The sequence below is a fragment of the Ursus arctos genome, unplaced genomic scaffold (genome assembly GCF_023065955.2).
Source record: "Ursus arctos isolate Adak ecotype North America unplaced genomic scaffold, UrsArc2.0 scaffold_15, whole genome shotgun sequence".
Lineage (NCBI taxonomy): Eukaryota > Metazoa > Chordata > Mammalia > Carnivora > Ursidae > Ursus > Ursus arctos.
Window position 1 is genome coordinate 49,788,223 of NW_026622819.1, and position 20,471 is coordinate 49,808,693.

A 20,471-nucleotide genomic window follows, 5' to 3' on the forward strand; every position below is an offset into this window, starting at 1 on the left:
TTACTTGTAATACTGGTGTGCCTGGGTGACTCAGTTGGTTAAGCATCCGATTTTTTATTTCAGCTGAGGTCATGATCTCAGAGTTGTGAGATGGAGCCTTCGTTGGGCTCCACGCTCAGTGGGGAGTCTGCTTGAGATTCTCTCTTTCCCTCTGCCCCTCCCCCCAACTCATCCATACTCTCTCTAAAGTAAATAAATAAATCTTAAAAAAAAAAAAGAAATTACTAATAATACAATATCTAGAAAAACTCTAATGGGAAGTAAAACAACACAATTTCAAATAATTATTAAGACAGAGGAAATCACAAGAGAAATTAGAAAATATTTTAAAAAGAATGATCATGAAAATACATTAAAATTTTGGGAAAGCAAATAAATCAGGGCTCAGAGAGAAACTTGCATCTTTAAATCCTCATATTAGAGTGGGTAAAAGATTTTGAATCAGTAGCCCCAGGTTTTATCTAAAAAAAGTCTAGAGAAAAGAGTAAAGTAAATATAAAAGAAGCAAAAGAAGAAGATAATAAAGAACAGAAATCAATAAAGTACAAAATAGATACTAGAGAAAACTGCAGAGCCAATACATGATTTTTGGAAAATGCTATCAAAATTGACTTACCAAAATTGATTGTCACTACAGATGTTACAGGCATTAAAAGAATTATGAGACTACTATGAACAACCTTAGGCCAAAATTCAACATCATAGAAGATATAGAAACATTTATGGAGAAACAGAATTACCAAAAATGACACAAGAAGAAAGAAAATCTGACCAAATCTGTATTTATTGAAGATATCACGTTCATCGGACCCTCCCACCAAACAAACATAAATAAATAAACAAAAAACCTCTAGGCCCAGATAGCTTCACTTGTGATTTCTATCAACATTCAAGAAAGAAAAACAAACAAAAACACCAAGCTTACATACACTTTCAGAAAATAGAGGAGGCCCACTGTGCTTAGTCATTTTTAAGGCCTCATAACTCTAATGCGAAATCCTAAGAAGGCACTGCCAAAAATGAAAATTTATAGTTCACTACCTCTCATGATGCAAAAATCCTTAACAAAATCTTAGAATATCATACTCAACACCATGTAACAATGACAATGCACCATGACCCGGTAAGATTTATGCCAAGAATTTAAGATTGGTTTATCCTTCAAAATCCATTAATATAATCCACCAAAGTATAATGACAAAGAAAAACCACGTGATCAAACACTGAGGGGCTATTTATTCTCCATTTTTAGTAAGGTTGAGGAGGCAGCTGATAGCTAGATATCCTTTATGTTCTGAGAGTTCGCTTAATGAAAACACAGTAGTCTCATGTTCCCTTCTTGTTATTTTTCTCCTTAATTTGAGGAGGCAGTGATAGTCTGAGTTTGATGGTAAAACTGAAAAGAGCTCCTTAAATATAGCAAATGGTAAACAAAAATGGGTTGGGATGGCTATTCCTTATTCATCCAACCATCCATTCATCTATTTATTATTCAACAAATACTTCTGAATTTTATAATGTTTTGCATTCAGCACTGCAGATGGAATGATGAAAAATAGCCATTGTACTTATCTTGTAGAGTTTACAGTCAAGAAAGAAAGGCAGACATTAATTATATGAGAATAAACCCCACAAATATTACAATTGTAACAACTGCTATGAAGAAATGGTACAGGTGCTTTGAGAGAGGGGAATTAGGAGAGGCAGTGCTAAGAAATTAACTCTAGCTTTAGATTTGAAGGATGAGTAGGAGTGAGCTTGGCAAAGAGAGGAAAAAGTATTGTAGGCAAAGAGAACAGCAAGGTAGAAATCCCTGAGGCTACTGGAAAATTTTTTTTTTTCCTGATACAGGTGCAGTGACTTGTTTCTCTGGATTTTAGGTAAAGAATAAGGTTAGGCTGAAGAGCCAAGACTGCTCACCCTGCTTCACACACCTTCTGCCTCTCAGTGATCAAGAGGCAGTTCACCAACTCAAGGCTATGTACAAGAATATAATAATCCTTAATACATCTTCTTTGGGGAACTTGTGAAAGTCCAGGAAAGAAGCCTCTAATCTCTGATTCTCTCTTTCTGCTTTCCATAGCCAAAACAAAAGAGGAAAATTTACTCTCTTTGTTTGAGTAAAAATTTTAGATAATAGTTTTCTATATGCTATATTGTGCTTCAGAAATTATTCTCATATATTTTTGGTCTTCTTTTTGAGTTATAGATGCACATAATGGTTAACTAAGAAGCTTAAAACGTCAGACACTAGGTCTTGAAAAGTAACATTTTAGACTAGCCCTATAAGGATGCAGGGACCACACTGAGTCTAAATGTATTCCATCCATTCCTCCAGGTGCCGGAGTGGCATTATGGCCCACTGCGACAGTAAAATGTTACAACAGAGTGATTAGAGGGACTGAGGATTTCTCATGGCTCCAGGAATGTCACTCATCTCCTACTTGGCAATGGAGAATAGGGCAGATTATCTGTTTTCTTCTTTCTGGAAAACCTGGTAAAGCATTCTCATTGTCTCAGATTTCCCAGAGGAGAGAGATGGTTAAAATGAGAATCCCAAACCCCTTTGGCTTATATAATACATTCTTCTGTTGGCTCTTGAATGAGTCTTTTTTACATAATTTCTCCCAATTCCTTTGATGGTTTCCTAAACCCAGTAAGGTACCAGTAAGTATGTGTTTAATTGACTATGAGCTACAGTTTCAAGTTCTGTTCTTAAGCCTGTATTGTTTTTATTAACTCAATGAATAAGCATCACCAACATGGTTAAATTATCATTCTGTAATTAGACTTTGGGGATTAAATGAATTCTATTCTCACCACTTCCAAATGTGTGTTTTAAATTACTTAACCCTCATTTTCCCCCTCTGTAAAATAGCAATGACATTGTACTTACCCAAGGGGCTGTTAGTGAAGATTAAATGATTCTCAATGTAAAGGGCTCACCACAAAATTGGCATTCCAAGTGGTAACTATTGTTAGTACTGCATTGAATATACTTCTTCAAATCCTAAAAGGGTCTTTTAGTTAAACTTTAAGGAACACTCGGCTAATAATGTATCTTCACAACTAGAAAACTGTAGCCAATTAGCATGACCTTTATTTACATAAGCTCTAAGAAGAGAAGGTAGAATTGTAACTTTTTTGGGCTTATTAAAGTAATTTATAATACTCGGTCTTCTGCTTATACATTATTTTGATACAATTGTAATCAGAACAGCCACAATTATTGACCTTAAGGCCAGATCATCCTTAATGTATTTTTTCCATGTCTGTCCACCAAGGCTTACTTTGGGCAGTAAATTTGATTAAGTTTAGACTCAAGTAGTACTTTATGTCGGGGGTTAAGTACAAAAATGCTTCAGAATATATAACCATACTAAATATTTATTTCTAAAGGTGATAAAAAGGGGCATTTGAAATCAGTTAATCTATCAATGAATGGCTTTCTTTTAGTGAAAAATAAATCTTTATTTATTTATTTTTTTTCTGGGGATGTCTGGGTGGCTCCGTGGTTAAGTGTCTGCCTTCAGCTTAGATCATGATCCCAGAGTCCTGGGAATGAGCCCCGCATCTGCTTCTCCCTCTGCCCCTCCCCCCATCTGCTTATGTTCTCTCTCTCAAATAAAAATCTTTAAAAAAATATTTGTTTTCTGTTTATCAGAAAGAGAGAAAAAGTGATTGACTAGCAATGGTTTAAGAAATTCTTGACACATTTATGGATATTATGATTACTATGCATATACCAACAGTATAAACACTCCTTTAATTATGGGGACTAAATGGGAGTAGAGCAATTTCCTACCTTAAAATAGCTTAAAAACTTAATGCCTAGTTTCACCATTACTTTTTATTTGACTTCAGCATCATCTTTCCTTGTATACTTTTTTTAAAAAGAACTTAATCAATTTAGAGAAAGAGAGAGTGTACGCACTGAGACTCAGCCCCATGTGGGGCTTGATCTCATGACCCTGAGATAAGTATCTGAGCTGAAAACAGGAGTCACCCAGGCTCTCCAATTTCCTTATATACTTTCAAAGTAGGTAGTATACTGACTGAGAACAAGGTCCCTGAGGATGACTGGCTGGGACTGAATCCTGAGTGCGCCTCAGTGTAGGACCTTTATTTAATCTCCTATTCTCATGGGGTTGATAGAATAAAATGAGACAATGAATATAAGGCACTTAGCACTTAGTAAGTGCTCAATAAATTCTATGTAACTACCTAACATGGACACAGAAAAATTAACAGTAAGCCTCTAGTATTTTCATGCAAGTAGCCTGAAATCACTTGCCAGATAGCTTGGGGGCAGGGAGGGTGATAAATCCCAATGGAGGGGCTTACATTTAGGGAACTCCTAATTGTACTATTTTGTTCGAGGAAGACCTGGTTCTAGACTGAACTTTGATGAAATAAATCAATTAAATTGGTGAAGAATTTCTTCACTACCTACCTGTCATTTGCAAAGCAATATAGGAGATAAAGGATAATATAAGACATAACCCTTCCCTCAAGAAACATAGCAATCAGGGTACTTAGCTGCATACAATAGAAAGTGACTTGGGTTAAACTAAATAGAACAGGCATTTATTAAATTGATATTGAACAGCTTACAATAGGGCAGAGATCCAGATGTGGAAGCTATGAAGTCAGGAACAATGCCCACAATCATAGAGCAGAACTGGTGTGGTGAAGTTATCAAGGCACCTCCATTGGGTCGAGGTATTTACAGTTCTTACAGCAACTTGTGCCCCTGAACACTTCCACTGATCCACTGCTGTGGCTCCTACCTTTCTTAGGCTGCGTTTTCGCACAGTCGCTGGTTCTCACAGCACAGATTTCCAATTCAAAGTTACAGGATTGGTAGTGCCTTGGTCTTGCACGCACCTCGTAGTTGCACGTAAGGCTGAGAGAATGAGTGTGAGGCTTTTTCAGCTTCTGTTATGGGAGGTTGGCTCTGTTTCATAAAGTAGGGGATTCTTCAAATCTAGTGTTCAGATATGGGCAGGCAAAAAAAATAACAAAGTCCCCTGAAAGCATACAATTCAGCAGGTAGAATTTAACAAATACAGAATGCTTAGAAATAAACTATTTATAATAGTAACAGGAATATATTAACTTTATGTTCAGGATAGAAACAAAGAAACAATATGTATACCAGTTAGACATGGGCTCTAAAATCAGACTGATCTGGGTTCACATCTCAGCTTGGCCACTCTGCTCAATGATGAAACTGACTACATTCCTCACTTTTGCCTATAGTTCTAAATGTGATCCAGGCTCTGACAATCAGATACGCTTGTTGGAGCCCTGAATTCAGAACTTGGGAGTCGGGTACAGTACAAAACACCTCTTTCATTAGTACAGACTACCTGAAAAGCAGTGTGGTTTTGGTCTAGCAACTAGAACAGTGACCCTTTTTTTCAGCAGGCAGTCATAATACTCTGGCAGGAACAATGACTGCCTTGCCAATACAGGCCTCAGCTGTGATTGTAGGAATTATATATAAAAGCTCAGCCTAGAGTGTGTTTCTTCAGTCTTCCCTAGAATTCAGTAAGCCAAAAAAGTCTTTCTTTTTAAACTAGCTGCACTGGATTCTCCTTTCTTCAACTAGACATTCACCTGCTAACCTGTGTGTCCTTTTGTAAGTTACACAACCCCTCTAAGGCACCACATCCTCATTTGTAAAGAAGAAATAATATTAGTAGCTGCCATACGAGGTATTTAGATGAGATTATGTGCATATATACACAGCACCATGTCTCAAACAAAGTAAACATTTAATAAATGGTAGTTACTATTATTGATGCTGTTGATCATGCTCACAATAAATATAATAATCATGGTACTGGCTACAGGGGAGGTGGGAGCAGGGATAGAAGGTAGACCCTGGAAGCTAACATGAAGAAAAAGGGATGAGATTTGCAAAAACAAATCAACATTATTGAAAACCTACTGAAAGGAAAATATCTTCAAGTGGTAACACAGGGAGCTAGATTTAGGATCTGAGAAAAGTCAGAGTTATAATTCACTGGGCTGCAACTATCTCACAAAACATGAGTCTTCTGGAAATACTTCAGGGAAGGTCTGTGGGTGTATTTATGCCTCTGGCTTATGATGCTCACATCAGGTTTCATGAAGTGCTCTCCAGCTTTCACTAAAAATGCTAAGAAAGCCACAAATGTGGCATTTTCACTTAATTAGGATCAAGTATAAAATGAAGCCCAGCCAAAGAGACAATTTTTGCTGACAGCACTGTTGGCACCTTTCCTGAGCCTAAAGGAGAACCAAGTAAACAAGTTTGTAACCTACCACCCTTCCCCCAGGAGATCTGCCATGAAAAAATTTATAATATACAAAACAATGAGCACCTAAACTGCTTTTTCAGTTTTAATGAGAAGTTTCAAAGTAAGAAGAAAAAAAAAAAAAGCATTAGAAACACAAAAGAAAGTAGCCATCACTTTCAGAAAGGTAAATACCCACAAGGCAGGGTTTTGACCAGAGCCTCATCCAACACTCTGTCCTGAGAGACTTAGGAATTCATTTAGCCTTTAAGAAAACACTCCACCTTTAAGAACCCAAAATGGGAATCAGTTTCCTTGTAATTGCTCCTTGCTGTTCTTTGAGTTGCAAGCTGAGCCTTGAGTTGCAAGCTGATGTTGCATGTTCTTTGAGTTGCAAGCTGATGCCAACACATCCTAAACTTTACACCTGTGCTTACCACATGGTCAGATGGATGAGTAGCTCTTAAGCTCTGGACTCATGGAGTTACCAAGTCAGTTTAATACAGGTGAGGGGTGGAAGCCTTTGTGTTTAATTTACCTGGGTTTGGCGTAGTATTTATCTTGATGTACACAGGGCAAAAATTTGATAAGGGACTGAGTCTAATACTAAAAAATTTCTCCCCAAATTCTCTGTATCTAAAACTCTAGATTCCAAAGTTACCTGTTAATTCATGAGGAAATCTTGATCACTACCAAGATAATATGGTCTATCCACATTGTACCTTTCGGGCTAGCATTTACAAAGGTATACATGCACACTTCAGAAACGGCTTCACTTTGCACACCATCAGAGACAGCCTAATGGTGCCTTAAGGGAAATGAACAAAACAGGCAGATTTTCACCTGTGAGATTGGGAGATGCTAATTTGGTAACACTGTGAATTGTGCTTCCTTTCAGTTTGCCCACTTAGGAACGTAAAATAATGCTTTCCTTTTCAATTAAGAAAATAAACTTCACTTCTAATGCCCTTTGGCTTCCTTTTACATCAAGTATTTTCGAAATCAGGATATATGTAAAACCATATCAAAAGACTTTAAATTTCATATTTTCTATAATATAGTTATTCAACTATGAATTTGCCTTTTAAATTATTGTTACTCAGACTTTTTGAAATGATGAAAATGTTCTATAGACTTGCACTGTCCAATATGGCAGGAACTAGTCACCCGTGGCTGCGGAGCACATGAAATATGCCTAGTGAGACTGAGGAACTGAATTTTTAGTCTTTTTAAAATTTTAATTAATTTAAATTTAACATTACATATTACATTGTACAGAAGAGCCATATATATACATACATATATAAAATCATGATTGTATTTAATGATAAATAGCTTCAATCAAACACAAATTATAACATTATTAAAAATAGCAACATAGTAGAATTATTTTGTGTTCTACAATTGGGGACTGGTTAAATAAATTATGATTCATCCACGTGTGGAATACTAGACAGATGAGAAATTATGAAAGGATTTCAGAAAATAAGATACTTGTGATATGCAATTACATTTTTAAAATGAGGTTGAAAATTGTATATGTAGTTAAAAATTGAATATGTGTATGAAAAGGGAGAATTCCAGTTTAAGATGACGTATTTACTTTCCAGCCTTACTTGAATCTCATAGAAATAACTGTAAGATGAAGGAACGGTAAAAAGCCATAATAGCACTATAAATTACAGAAAAGTATTACATCAATGGGCTAGTAATTTTGAAAACTGTACAAGTTAGAATGTAGCTGAGGTTATGTGGACAGAGAAAACCAAAGAAACAAGTTTTCCATGACAAGTGCAAAGGAGAGGGCCAATCTTTCCACTAACTTCTGAGACTAGTGTTGTCTTTACTCCTGCAGCATTAGTATCACCAGCAAATGCGAAAAATGCAGTCTTGGGCCTCCCTTCAGACCCATTTCAGTTAGAAACCTCAGGGACGGGACCCAGCAATCTGGTTTAGCAAGCTCTCCAGGACAATCTCAGGCTCACTCAAGTGTGAGAACCATGCCCTGGAGGACTGTCTTCTAACTGTGTTCATTGTCATCACCTGCAGAGCTTTTAAAATGACTGATTCAATAGGTCCATAGTGTGGCCTGTTCATTTGGATTTTTAAAAACTCCCCAGGGGATCTGATGTGCATCAACGTTGAGAACCTATGCCTTAGAGAATTTGCAGACTCAGGAAGTTCACAGGTAGGAGCCACCCTGCCACCACCAGACCAGTCCCCTTGCTTCTCTTCCATCTGGCTGTGGCGACTGTCCCTGAGATAATGCTGCAAAAAGGCTCCTTAAACAAAGTGGGGGTTGCCTAGGTTCCTAGTTTAGATATTGGGCTGAAGAGAGATTCAGTACAGAGTCCCCGATAGCACTGGGTACTGCTACACATGGAGGGAAAAAAAAAAGATAAGTTGTTGTTCCATCACATCCTTCTAGGAATGAAAGGTGCTTAAGCCTCAGATGAGCCTTGGTTCTCTGTGAAAAATCTTAGCCCACTCTCCTAAAGGGGGAGGCTGCCTGCTCAGCATGCACTGTTCTCCTCTTGCCTCCATTCTCCTTATTTAGGGAAAAGGCTGACTTTGAAAACAGCCATGTAAAAGTGCTAAGGAAACCCACATCAGTTCAGAAAACCTCTATCAGTACCTTGTTGGTCAAACCAGCCCTTTACTTACAAATATGAATGGACTACCAGGATTGGACTTACAAGGAAAACCATCAGCATGAAAAAGACCGCAATAAAAGAACATACATCATCACAAAAGGACATGGAAAGATGAAGAGAGAAGAAAACTTGTAAAATAATTTAAAATGATATCCTTAAAATAAAAAGGACATTCCACAACAAAACAAGCAACTATGGAAAATGGGTAATCAAAGAATAAGAAAGAATTCTTAGAAATTGAAAACAGGATGGCCAAAATAGCATACTTACTAGAAATAATTTCTTTAGAATAAAATTAATATTACCAATCTGAAAGATAAAAATCTACAGATTTTATTTCAGAGCCATGGCAGATAAATGTGAGAGCCCAAGGTCTATCTGTGGGAATTCCAGAAGGAGAAAACAGAGACTAGAGAAAGAAAATTAAAGATGTGAATAAAAAATAAGATTTCTCTTTGGGGGAAACAAAAAGCTTTATTTAGATGGAAAGAGTTCAATATTCTCATTTTTCATACTCAATATTAGAGTGTACCCTTTATATCTAAGTCACTGCTTCACTTTCCCATAATGGCAGAATTGAAAGAACAGAATTCCCGAAGTCCAGATACACAAGATGACAAATATTATCTTCACAAGGTGCCAGAGTCTCTAAATACACATCCTGGCACTTGTTTATTGTGAAAAAGGAATTATAATGGTTAAGCAGTGGTCACATTCCAACCAAGTATCACACAGCAAGGAGGGGAAGACAAATCCTCCACTTCCACACTGCTAGACACAATTCAATAAGATACCAAAATGGGACAGCGATGCAAACTAAATTTGTATGCAGTAACACCACAGAGCATTTGCAATGCCCTTTGATTTTCTCTAGATAAATAATTATGACTAAGTCCCACTGGAATGTCCCAGGAATATTTTTCTAACTTGAATAATTCTAGGATCACCTAAAATACTTGGTAGCTTCATGATTTAACATTACCACCCCCCCACACACACACACAGACACATGCCCACATACATTCTCTTCTGCTGAGATGATTCTTAAAGCCTTAATGAGATTAAAACCCTTAAGGGGGTTCTAAATTTTTTAGAAAGGCAGGAAAATGTGGGGTCTTAGTCTTAATCTTCACACACCTAATGGTAAGAGGTATTCCTGTGAGGAAATCTGAGAAAACAAAGATTGCTAGCTAAATAACAGACCATCAGCAAAACACACATAGCATCTACTTAAAATCTTAGCCAGCATGCGATTTCCATCTTTTCCTAAATAGCACTGCTCCCAGATGTATATGCATATGGGATCTCTACCTTCACAGGAACCAGTGTTTGCCTAATTGTCCTTTAACTAAAGTCCTATATATTTTTGCTGGTGCCAAGTAACCATCAACCCAGAGCTCCTTAGAAATCATATAATCCCATCACTTATCCGATGCAAGAATTCCCTTTTTCCCAGAAAATGGTCTTACAGCATTCAACAACCTGCTGGATTTTCACCAGCTATAACTGCTATGAGGTTTTCTTTTTTAAAATATTTTAGTCCAAAATTGGCTTTGGCATCTTTTGTCATTAGCCTAGTTTTGCCCTTAGAGCAGACACAGTGCGTCTCTTAATAGGAAATGCTGTAGTTTTTTGAAAACAGCTATCCCATTCAAATACTGCCACTCTCCCTGGGTTTCTGTTCCTCAAGGTAAATGTACAGGTAAATTTCTTCTACTGGTTCATCATGCTCCGCGGTTTAACTATCATTCATATTTTGTTTGTTCTGACTGCTAAATATCCCTCTTAAAATGTTGTGACTCGAATCGAGCACAATATTCCAGGTGAAATTGATAATGATAACAATAATGGTATAAAGATAACAGCTGCTACCTATGGAAATATCAGTACCAAGCACAGCACAAAGATCTCTGTCCTGATTATCTCGTTATTTTTACAGTATTACAATATTGTAGAGATGAGAAACCATCGCTTGAAGAAGCTAAGTGACCTGTCTGGTTAGCTTGAGAAATCAATACCAGAAAGCTACCTGTATTCAATAAATGTCCTCTCATCCATTATACACATTAATTCAGAACCCTATCCAATCACTACTTCCTCTGTGATGGGTATTTTGAATCTAACAACATACTCTAAGGTGCGATCAATTTTCACTTTAGGAGTGGAAGAATACTTCTCTCCTCTAAGTTCTTAAAAATTCTATATGTATATTTACTAAAATGTTGACCAGGATATAGCATAAACTATATCCAAAATATATTAACCTATGCTACAGAAAATATGGATTCAATACCTTAATCTGTTCAAATGTATCAATCTATATTGACCTCCTTAATAAGGATTATTTTAAATAAAGTTGTTGAAAGAAAACAGAGCCTTTATCCCATCGATAACCTAACAGCAAGTTGTTTTATATAATATCCAAATTGGAAATCAATAAGACAACAAGAGGCACATTTCTATTTCCTCCTTTCCTACAGCATGGTGAATATCTCTAGGAAGAAGAAAGACCTGTGCCAACTCACACACTCACAGGCACATTTGCTACATTGATTGCAGAGACTTTAAATGGTCAGCAGGTGATGACTTTCTTCTCCGGTCAGTTTAAAATATTAGCAAAATCACACATGAATTATATTTTTAAATGGACTGCACTTTCATTTCATCTAAGTACAGACGTCAAAGAGTTTTTAAATCTCCCTCTTTGGATTTCGAAACTAGCTATTAATTCTTTTCCCTGTGACAGAAGTAGAAGAAATTAATTTGCATTTTATACTGTAGGCCCAGCTGGCTGAGACATTCTATGAGTAAGTAGACAGCCCTACAGATAATGAGACTTACTTAGAATGTAAAAGCAAGAGCCGAAATAAGATCTGCAAAAGTTGAGAGGGGCAATGTTTTGAGTCACTCTTTGGCTGGATTTACTAGATCTCATAATTAGGTCAAATCTGTGGTAGTATGGGAATCTTTAAATATAACATAATCAGTGCTATAATAATAATAATTAATTACCAAAGTTACCGCTCATTAGATGTCTACCATGCACCAAGCAAAGTGCTATATTCTTTATCTTCATTAGATCATTTAATCCTCAAACAACCTGATGTGGTAGATGTTATTATTCCCATTCTATCTATGAGGAAACTGAGGCTCAGATAAATTGGGTGACTTCCCTGATATAATGTAGGAAATCAGTGACTGTGAGAGGCCAGCAACAACTGGTTTCTGATGCTGCCACAAGGGCACTGTTAGGATTTTTTTTTTTTTTTTTTTTTTGAGATCCTAAAAGATGATGCCTGACTGGCTATCAGTGAACACTTAGCATAGCCCTGTGAAATTGTCTATGAAAGAGCTGCTGGGAAAGTTCTACATTCTCTAATTTACTGTGGATTGCACAAAGGCTGAGACTGATGGAAAAACCAATAATATTGAAAATAAGAGGATTAACCTTGCTCTCTGAGACACTGAGCCTGTCCAGTCCAAGTCACCCAGAGATGGGCTCAGATAAAAGCACACAAACAAATGAGGAAAAAAAGAGAAACTTTAGGGTTTTTAGTAATTTGAGCAGCCTGTCAATGGATCTAGTTCAGAGAATTCAACACTCCCTTTCACATGAGTGGTTCACGTGCCTTAAGTGGGGAACCTAGAAATGGGGTTTAAGAGTGTATATGGCAATCTTACCCTTCTAAGGAGGGGAGAGAGGTCATGTAGCCGATATTGATATGGGCAGCTAATCTGGCTCAGAATATAAGGGATTAGCCTCCTAACAATTCCCATTTCAAAGATCTATAGTACTCCCCTTGCCCCCTATGCCCTATTTTTCATTTCTGGATGGAACATATTAAATAGCCTTGCTATAAGTTCAATCCTAACATTCCCCCACTCAGAATCAAGTTATATTATTTTCTCTGAAATTAAATACTAATTGCTGACATAGAGACAAGGTAATAATGACTTAGTAATGCCACTACTAAGGCCATTTGCATTTGAGAAAGGTAGGGAGGAAGGGCAGTAAGGAGGGGAAAGAGAGAGAGAAGAAGAAAAGTAAGGAGAAAGAAGTCAGAGGCAAAGAGGGAGGGGAAGGGTGAGGGAGAGGGAGAAGGAAAATAAATGAATGTCTAAAGTTTGCTTAACAGAAAGAAATAGTTAAATAAGGTCGAATGTCAGACATCAACTTCAGAGCTACTTGTTTAAAGAATAGGATCTTAAATTCATTTTAATAGGTTTAGTTAGTTAACTACCTACTTATTACAGTAAGACCTGCATATCATATATATTATTAATATAATACCATATTTCATGACCATTCATATTCATTCATATAGCAATGATTTACTGTCTGGCTAAATATGAATAAGTTCCAATTTTTTGTAAGTAAGGATATTTTCTTGATTTCTGCAATAGGGATATTCCTATTAATCTGGTCCCTACAAAATCAGTGACTTTAAAAGTTAAGCCAGCTATCAATTACCACATCAGCACAGAGCCATTATTCCACTCAGTGGCTGCATGATCTTGGGCAAATCACTTTATCTCTTTGAGTCTGTTTCTTTTAGATGTAAAGACAGGAATATTAATATCTACCTATAAACTTTTAGCTAAAAGTGTTCACAAAAGACAAAGAAGGTCATTACATAATGATAAAGGGGTAAATTCATCAAAAAGATATAAAAAACATAAACATTTATGCAAAATTGGAGCACCTTAATATATAAAGAAACTACTAATGGAACTAAAGGAAAAGATAAACAGGAATACAATAATAGTTGGGGACTTTAATAACCCACTCTCAGCAATGGCTAGATCATCCAGACAGACAATCAATAAGGAAACACCATATTTGAACAACACTACAGACCAAATGGATCAAACAGACATGCAGAACATTCTATCCAACAGCAACAGGATAAATATTCTCCTCAAGCATGCACAGAACATTTTCTAGGATAGATCATATGTTAGACCACAAAATAAGTCTCAAAAAATTCAAAAAGACAGAAATTATATCAAGGGTCTTTTCTGACCACAAAGGTATGAAACTAAAAATCGATAACAGTAAAAAGCTGGAAAATGCACAAATACATGGAAATAAAACAATCCTGAACCACCAATGATTAAAAAAAGAAATAAAAGGGAAATAAGACAAATGAAATAGAAACAATATATCAAAACTCATGGGATGCAGCAAAAGCAGTTCTGAGAGGAAAGTTTATAGTTACAAACACATGTATCAAGATAAAAGAAAGATCTCAGATAAACAACCTAACAGATCTCAAGGAAATAAGAAAAGAACAAACTAAGCCCAAAGTTAGCAGAAAGAATGAAACAATAAATATTAGAGCAGCAGAAATAAAAGAAATAGAAACAAATCAATGAAAAGAAAAAAGCATAAAAGAAAAAAACTGAAGTTCAGAGTTCATTCTCTAAAAAGATAAACTAAGATTGATAAATCTTTAGGTAGACTAACCAAGAAAAAAAAGTGAACTCAAATAAATAAAATTATAAACAAAAGAGGAGACATTACAACTGATACCACAGAAATATACAGGATCAAAGTGATTACCATGAAGAATCATATGCCAATAAATTCGACAACCTAGAAGAAATCAGGAAATTCCTAGGAGCATACAATCTATGAAGACTGATTCATGAAGAACTAGAAAATATGAATAGACCAATAACAAGTAAGGAGATTGAATCAGTTCTCAAAAACTTCCCAACAAAGAAAAGCCCAGAACCAAGTGTTCTCACTGATGAATTTTACCAAACATTTATTTATTTCCAAACATTTAAATAAAAATTAATGTCAATCCTTCTCAAGCTCATTTAAAAAGTTTAAGAGAAAGGAATGTTCTCAAACTCACTTTACAAGGTCAGTATCACCCAGACACCAAAGTCAGATAAGAATACTGCAAGAAAATTACAGGCTAATATCCCTAATACATATAGATACAAAAAGTCTCAACAGACTACTAGCAAAACAAATTCAACAACACATTAAAAAAAAATCATATACCATGAGGAAGTGGGATTTGTCCCTGGGATGTAGGAATGGTTCACTATATGCAGATCAATAAATGTGATACATTAAATTAATAAAATGAAAGATAAAAATCATCTCAATAGATGTAGAAAAAGCATTTGACAAAATCTAACATCCTTTCATGATAGAAACTCGACAAATTTGGTATAGAAGGACTGTACCTCAACATAATCATAGCTAACATCATACTCAATGGGGAATGACTGAAAGGGTTTCCCCTAAGATCAGAAACAAGATAAGGGTACCCACTCTCAGCACTCCTGTTCAGCATAGTACTGAAAATCCTACCCAGAAAAATCAGGCAAGAAAAAGAAATAAAAGATATCTAAATTGGTAAGGAAGAAGTAAAATTATTTCTGCTTGCAGATGACATCATCTTACATATAGAAAACCCTAAAGACTGCCAAAAAACTGTTAGAACTAATAAACAAATTCAGTAAAGTTGCAGGATACAAAATAAACATACAAAAATCAGTTGCATTTCTCTACATAAACAATGAACTCTAAAAACAAAATAAAGAAAACAATTCCATTTACAATAGCATCAAAAGCAATAAAATAGTAAGGAATAAATTTAACCGAGGAGGTAAAAGATCTATACAATGGAAAGTATAAGACATTGATGAAAGAAACTGAAGACATAAATCAATGGAAAGATAACGTATGTTCACAGATCAGAAGAGTTAATATTATTTACATGTCTATATTACCCAAAGCCACCCATAGATTTAATGCATTCCCTATCTAAATTCTAATGTATTTTTTATAGATATAAAACAACAAACAATCCTAAAATTTGTATGGAATCACAAAAGACCTCGAATAGCTAATGCAATCTTTTTTTTTTTTTATGATTTTATTTATTTGTTTGAGAGAGAGAGTACAAGCTGGGGAGAGAGGCAGAGGGAGATGGAGAAGCAGACTCCCCAATGTTGGGCTCAATCCCAGGACTGCGGGATCATGACCTGAGCCAAACGCAGATGCTTAACCGACTGAGCCACCTGGGTGCCCCAATAGCTAAAGCTATCTTGAACAAGAATAACAAAGCTGGAGGCATCGCACTTCCTGATTTCAAACTACACTGCAAAGCTATAGTGATCAAAACAGTATAGTACTGGTATAAAAACAGACACGTTGACCAATGGAACAGAATCAAGCACCCAGAAATAAACTCTCACACATATGGTCAACTCAAACTTGACAAGGAAGCCAAGAATACTCAACGGGAAAAAAATAGTTTCTTCAGCAAATGGTGTTGGGGAAACTGGATATATACTTGCAAAAGAATTTGTATCAGGGAAATACAAATCAAAACTATAATGAGATATTGCTTCACACTTGTTAGAATGGCTATTATCAAAAAGACAAAAGAACAAGGGCTAGCGAGGATGTGAAGAAAAGGGAAACTTGTGCACTGATGGTGAGGATGTAAATTGGTACAGACCCCATGGAAAACAGCATGAAAATTTCTCAAAAAAATTAAAAGTAGAACTAGCTATCATCCAGCAATCCTTCTTCTGAGTAAATATGTGACAGAAATGAAATCTCTATCTCAAAGAGATACCTGCTCTTCCATGTTCATCGCAGAATTATTTACAATAGCCAAGACATAGAGACAACTTAAGGGTCCACTGATGGATGAATAGGCAAAAAAATAAATAAAAATGTGATATATGTATACAATGGAATATTCAGTCATAAAAAAAGGAAATCCTGTCATTTTTGACAACATAGATAAAACTTGAGGGAATTTTTTTAAAGATTTATTTATTTGAGAGAGCGAGCGTGGGCGTGGGGGGTGGGAAGGGCAGAGGAAGAAGGAGAGGGAGAATCTCAAGCAGACTCTGTGCTGAGCATGAAGCCTGATGTGGGGCTTGATCCCAAGACCCTGACGTCATGATCTAAGCCAAAATCAAGAGTTGGCTGCTCAAATGACTGAGCCACCCAGGCACCTCAAAACTCAAGGTAATTATACTAAGTGAAATAAATCAGACAGAGAAAAACCAATAGTGTATGATCTTATTTATTTATGGAATCTAAAAATAAATACTGAAGTCATAGAAACAAAGAGTAACTTGGTGGATGCCAGGGGTGGGTGTATGAGGGAGATGGCTGAAGGTGGTTAAAGGGTTACAGATGTTCAGTTAAAAGATGAATAAGATCTGGGTATCTACAGAATGGTGACTATAGTTAACGACTCTGTATTGTATACTTGAAAGTTGCTAAGAGAGTAGATCATTTCTCAACACACACACACACACACACACATACACACACACATACACACATACACACAAGGTCACTTGTGGTAATGGATGTGTTCACTAACATTACTGTGGTAATCATTTCACCAAATATATATTAAGATGGCATTGTATATCTTAAACATACACAATGTTATATATCAATTATATCTCAGTAAAGCTGGGGGAAAAAGTCTACTCCATTTAACAGGGTATTATGAATTGAGGTAAGAGATGTAAAAGGCCTTTTATTAAAACTTAAACTTTCTAGGGGTGCCTGGGCGGCGCAGTCGTTAAGCGTCTGCCTTCGGGTCAGGGCGTGATCCCAGCGTTCTGGGATCGAGCCCCACATCAGGCTCCTCCGCTAGAAGCCTGCTTCCACTCCCCCTGCTTGTGTTCCCTCTCTCGCTGGCTGTCTCTGTCAAATAAATAAATAAAATCTTTAAAAAAAAAAAGGGGGGGGGGCGCCTGGGTGGCACAGCGGTTAAGTGTCTGCCTTCGGCTCAGGGCGTGATCCCAGCATTGTGGGATCGAGCCCCACATCAGGCTCCTCTGCTATGAGCCTGCTTCTTCCTCTCCCACTCCCCCTGCCTGTGTTCCTTCTTTCGCTGGCTATCTCTATCTCTGTCAAATAAATAAATAAAATCTTTAAAAAAAAAAATTAAAAAACTTAAATTCTAAAAGTCTGAAGAATTGTCATGTTAATTTTAAAATATTCATGTCAGAATTATATTAATTACATTAAACACCTGGGTGTTGCCTGTGTCCTTAAGCATCAGTTCTTTAAAATAAAAAGGCATTGTTTACTTACGTGAGGGGGTTGTGAACAGCTCAAGTGAAATAACATCAGTGCAAGTGCTTTAACTATGTGCACAATTATGTTATTCAAAATTCCACTCAAATTTCATCATGAAAAATTCTCTTACCATAAAAATTCATTATTAGTACATGACAACCTACTTAAAAAAAGACACACACACACACACATACTTACACCAACAATTTGAAACAACCAAAGAATTTGGACTTTGAAGAACATTCTATATTTAAATTCTGTCCTAGGCTATGAAAATGCAAAGTTATCCCAAAAATACTTACATAAAAATAATCATCAAAATGCTATAGAACAATTTCATTAAATAGTTCTTTATTGCAAAGATCAAATGTGAAAATAATGATGATTTGGGAACATAAATATGAAATCAATTTCTTAAAAAAATGCATGTAAATTTAATTATCCCTGGAAGCTTTTTTTTTTTTTTTTAAATGGGCAAACTATCAGCAATACACCATAAATGCTTGTATTTCCGCTCAGAGCAGTGACTTAGAGTTGGACTGCTTTTCACAGCTAGAGTTCCTCATAACAGCTGAGAGTACCCTATCTGCACAGCAGTCAAGTTACTCATTATCTAGAATGCTGGATATAAAATCGTCAGCTTCCAATTGTTTGGTAGGATGAGGTACGAAAACATTGCAAAGAACTGACAAAGAAAAGAGATTCAAAATCCTATTCCAACTCAAATGACCTCTGTGTGTGACCTCCAAAAAGGAGACAGGTTATGAAATCAACGTTTTTGCCCACCCAACAGGGTATGTGATTGAATCATGAAGAAGGACGCTGAAACTGTGCCCCAGAAAAGCAACAACACTGCAGAACACGTCAGCATAGGAAGGAAAATAAACATGCACATATACACCAATCTTGCTCATCATATGGCCTTCAGCAAGAATATAAAATAAATTTTAGACACTGAAAATAGTCCCTCGAAACAAAAAGCATTCCACCAATCCACAGTCTGTGAATGTTTTAACTGATCTAAAGGCCACACTGATTTTGCAATTGCAAAGAGATAATGTTTATGAGAGGCAAAGACAATTGGGATTTCCTGTGTCACCCTGCCATCACCACCTATTTTCCCAATCTCATTGCAGCTCTATGCACCAATTCCATACTTTAAATGCCTGGAATAGTGCTTGGTCTCCTTCCAGGCTCTTAGGGTCTTCCTTTTATTGCTAGATTATGTCTTCCCTCCCTTATACATCTCTCCCAAGGATTTAGAGATGAGATAAAGAGGTTGGCAGCATCACTGAGGAAAGATACTGTATCTCCCTCCACCAGATTTACTGTGGTAGCAGGACCTTTGCAGGACCTGTGGTCTGAACATGAAGCAGAATAACCTTAAAGCAGAATTCAGTCTAGCAGCATTCTTAGAAAAACTTACAGCTTTCAATTTCCAAAGTGCAGTTTTGTTCATCCAGTGGGTACCGCCTTAGGTCCATCATGCAAGCAGCTGTGGTTGTGATTCTAGAAGAGAAATAGCGACGATATATACTGTTAGCTGGTCCATGGCTGGAGTTGGAAAAATTAAATCCAAGTTTCAAAGATGGCAGAACTGGGCCTCTAGGAGACTGATTTAGCCAAAGTTCTAGCAAAAAAGGGTGTTACAGCTTTGGATAACCATTTTCCTTTATAAGCCTCAGGCTGATTTATTTAAAAAAAAAAAAAAAAAAAGAACTAAATCAGTTTTTCCGAAAGTGTGGTCCATTACCTACTTATACCCAAATCACCTGGGAGCGTTTGTTAAACAGGCAGTTTCCATGCTTCAGAATGTCTTGGTGTAGGGAGGGATGGTCCCAAGGCTCTTTATAAGCATCACAGGTGATTAAGAATATCAGCATAGATAATTCCTCTTCCACTCACATTTGTTTCCTCCCCCTCAAATCTAATCTTCATTAAATCTTGGCTTTGAGTCATCATTTTTGACATTTCTATGCATAGTGTAGTACTTCGCAACTGCTTTAATACAACACACAATCAGCCTTTCATCTATTGCCTGATTTGCTCTATGCTGAGTAATCTGATACTTTCATGACCTGTTAGAAAGCATTCTCCTATGGGCTGGCAGAGTTATTTAGAACACCTGGTACCTTTTTTATTTTATCAGAGAGATGTGAATATGTCCCTTTAATGTCTTTATATAAAATTTCTCTATCATCATTTTTCAGTAATCTCTTATTGAGGACCTACTAAAAGGAGTCAAAAAGCAGATAGTACTAAATGATTTGTTAATATATATATTTTCTGATCAATAAGGCAGCATAATGGCATAAAAAACACAAGTTTTAGAATACAACGGACATAGGTATAAATTCTATGTCTCACTGACATCAACACAGTTAATATCTCTTAACCTACCTTAGTTTCTTTACCTCTAAGGGGATATTATTAACAATAATAATTACATAA

General features: G+C 36.3%; 1 protein-coding gene across 3 annotated transcripts in view; it reads right to left on the minus strand.

The window, feature by feature from the left end:
* Positions 1-20,471, minus strand: part of GABRB2 (gamma-aminobutyric acid type A receptor subunit beta2) — a 231,442-nt gene that overhangs the window by 98,385 nt on the left and 112,586 nt on the right. For all 3 annotated transcript variants that reach the window (XM_057312398.1, XM_044388486.3, XM_026510916.4), the window contains one exon: positions 19,447-19,529. In XM_057312398.1, the coding sequence (XP_057168381.1) occupies positions 19,447-19,529 (83 nt within the window). The remainder of the gene's footprint in view (positions 1-19,446; positions 19,530-20,471) is intronic.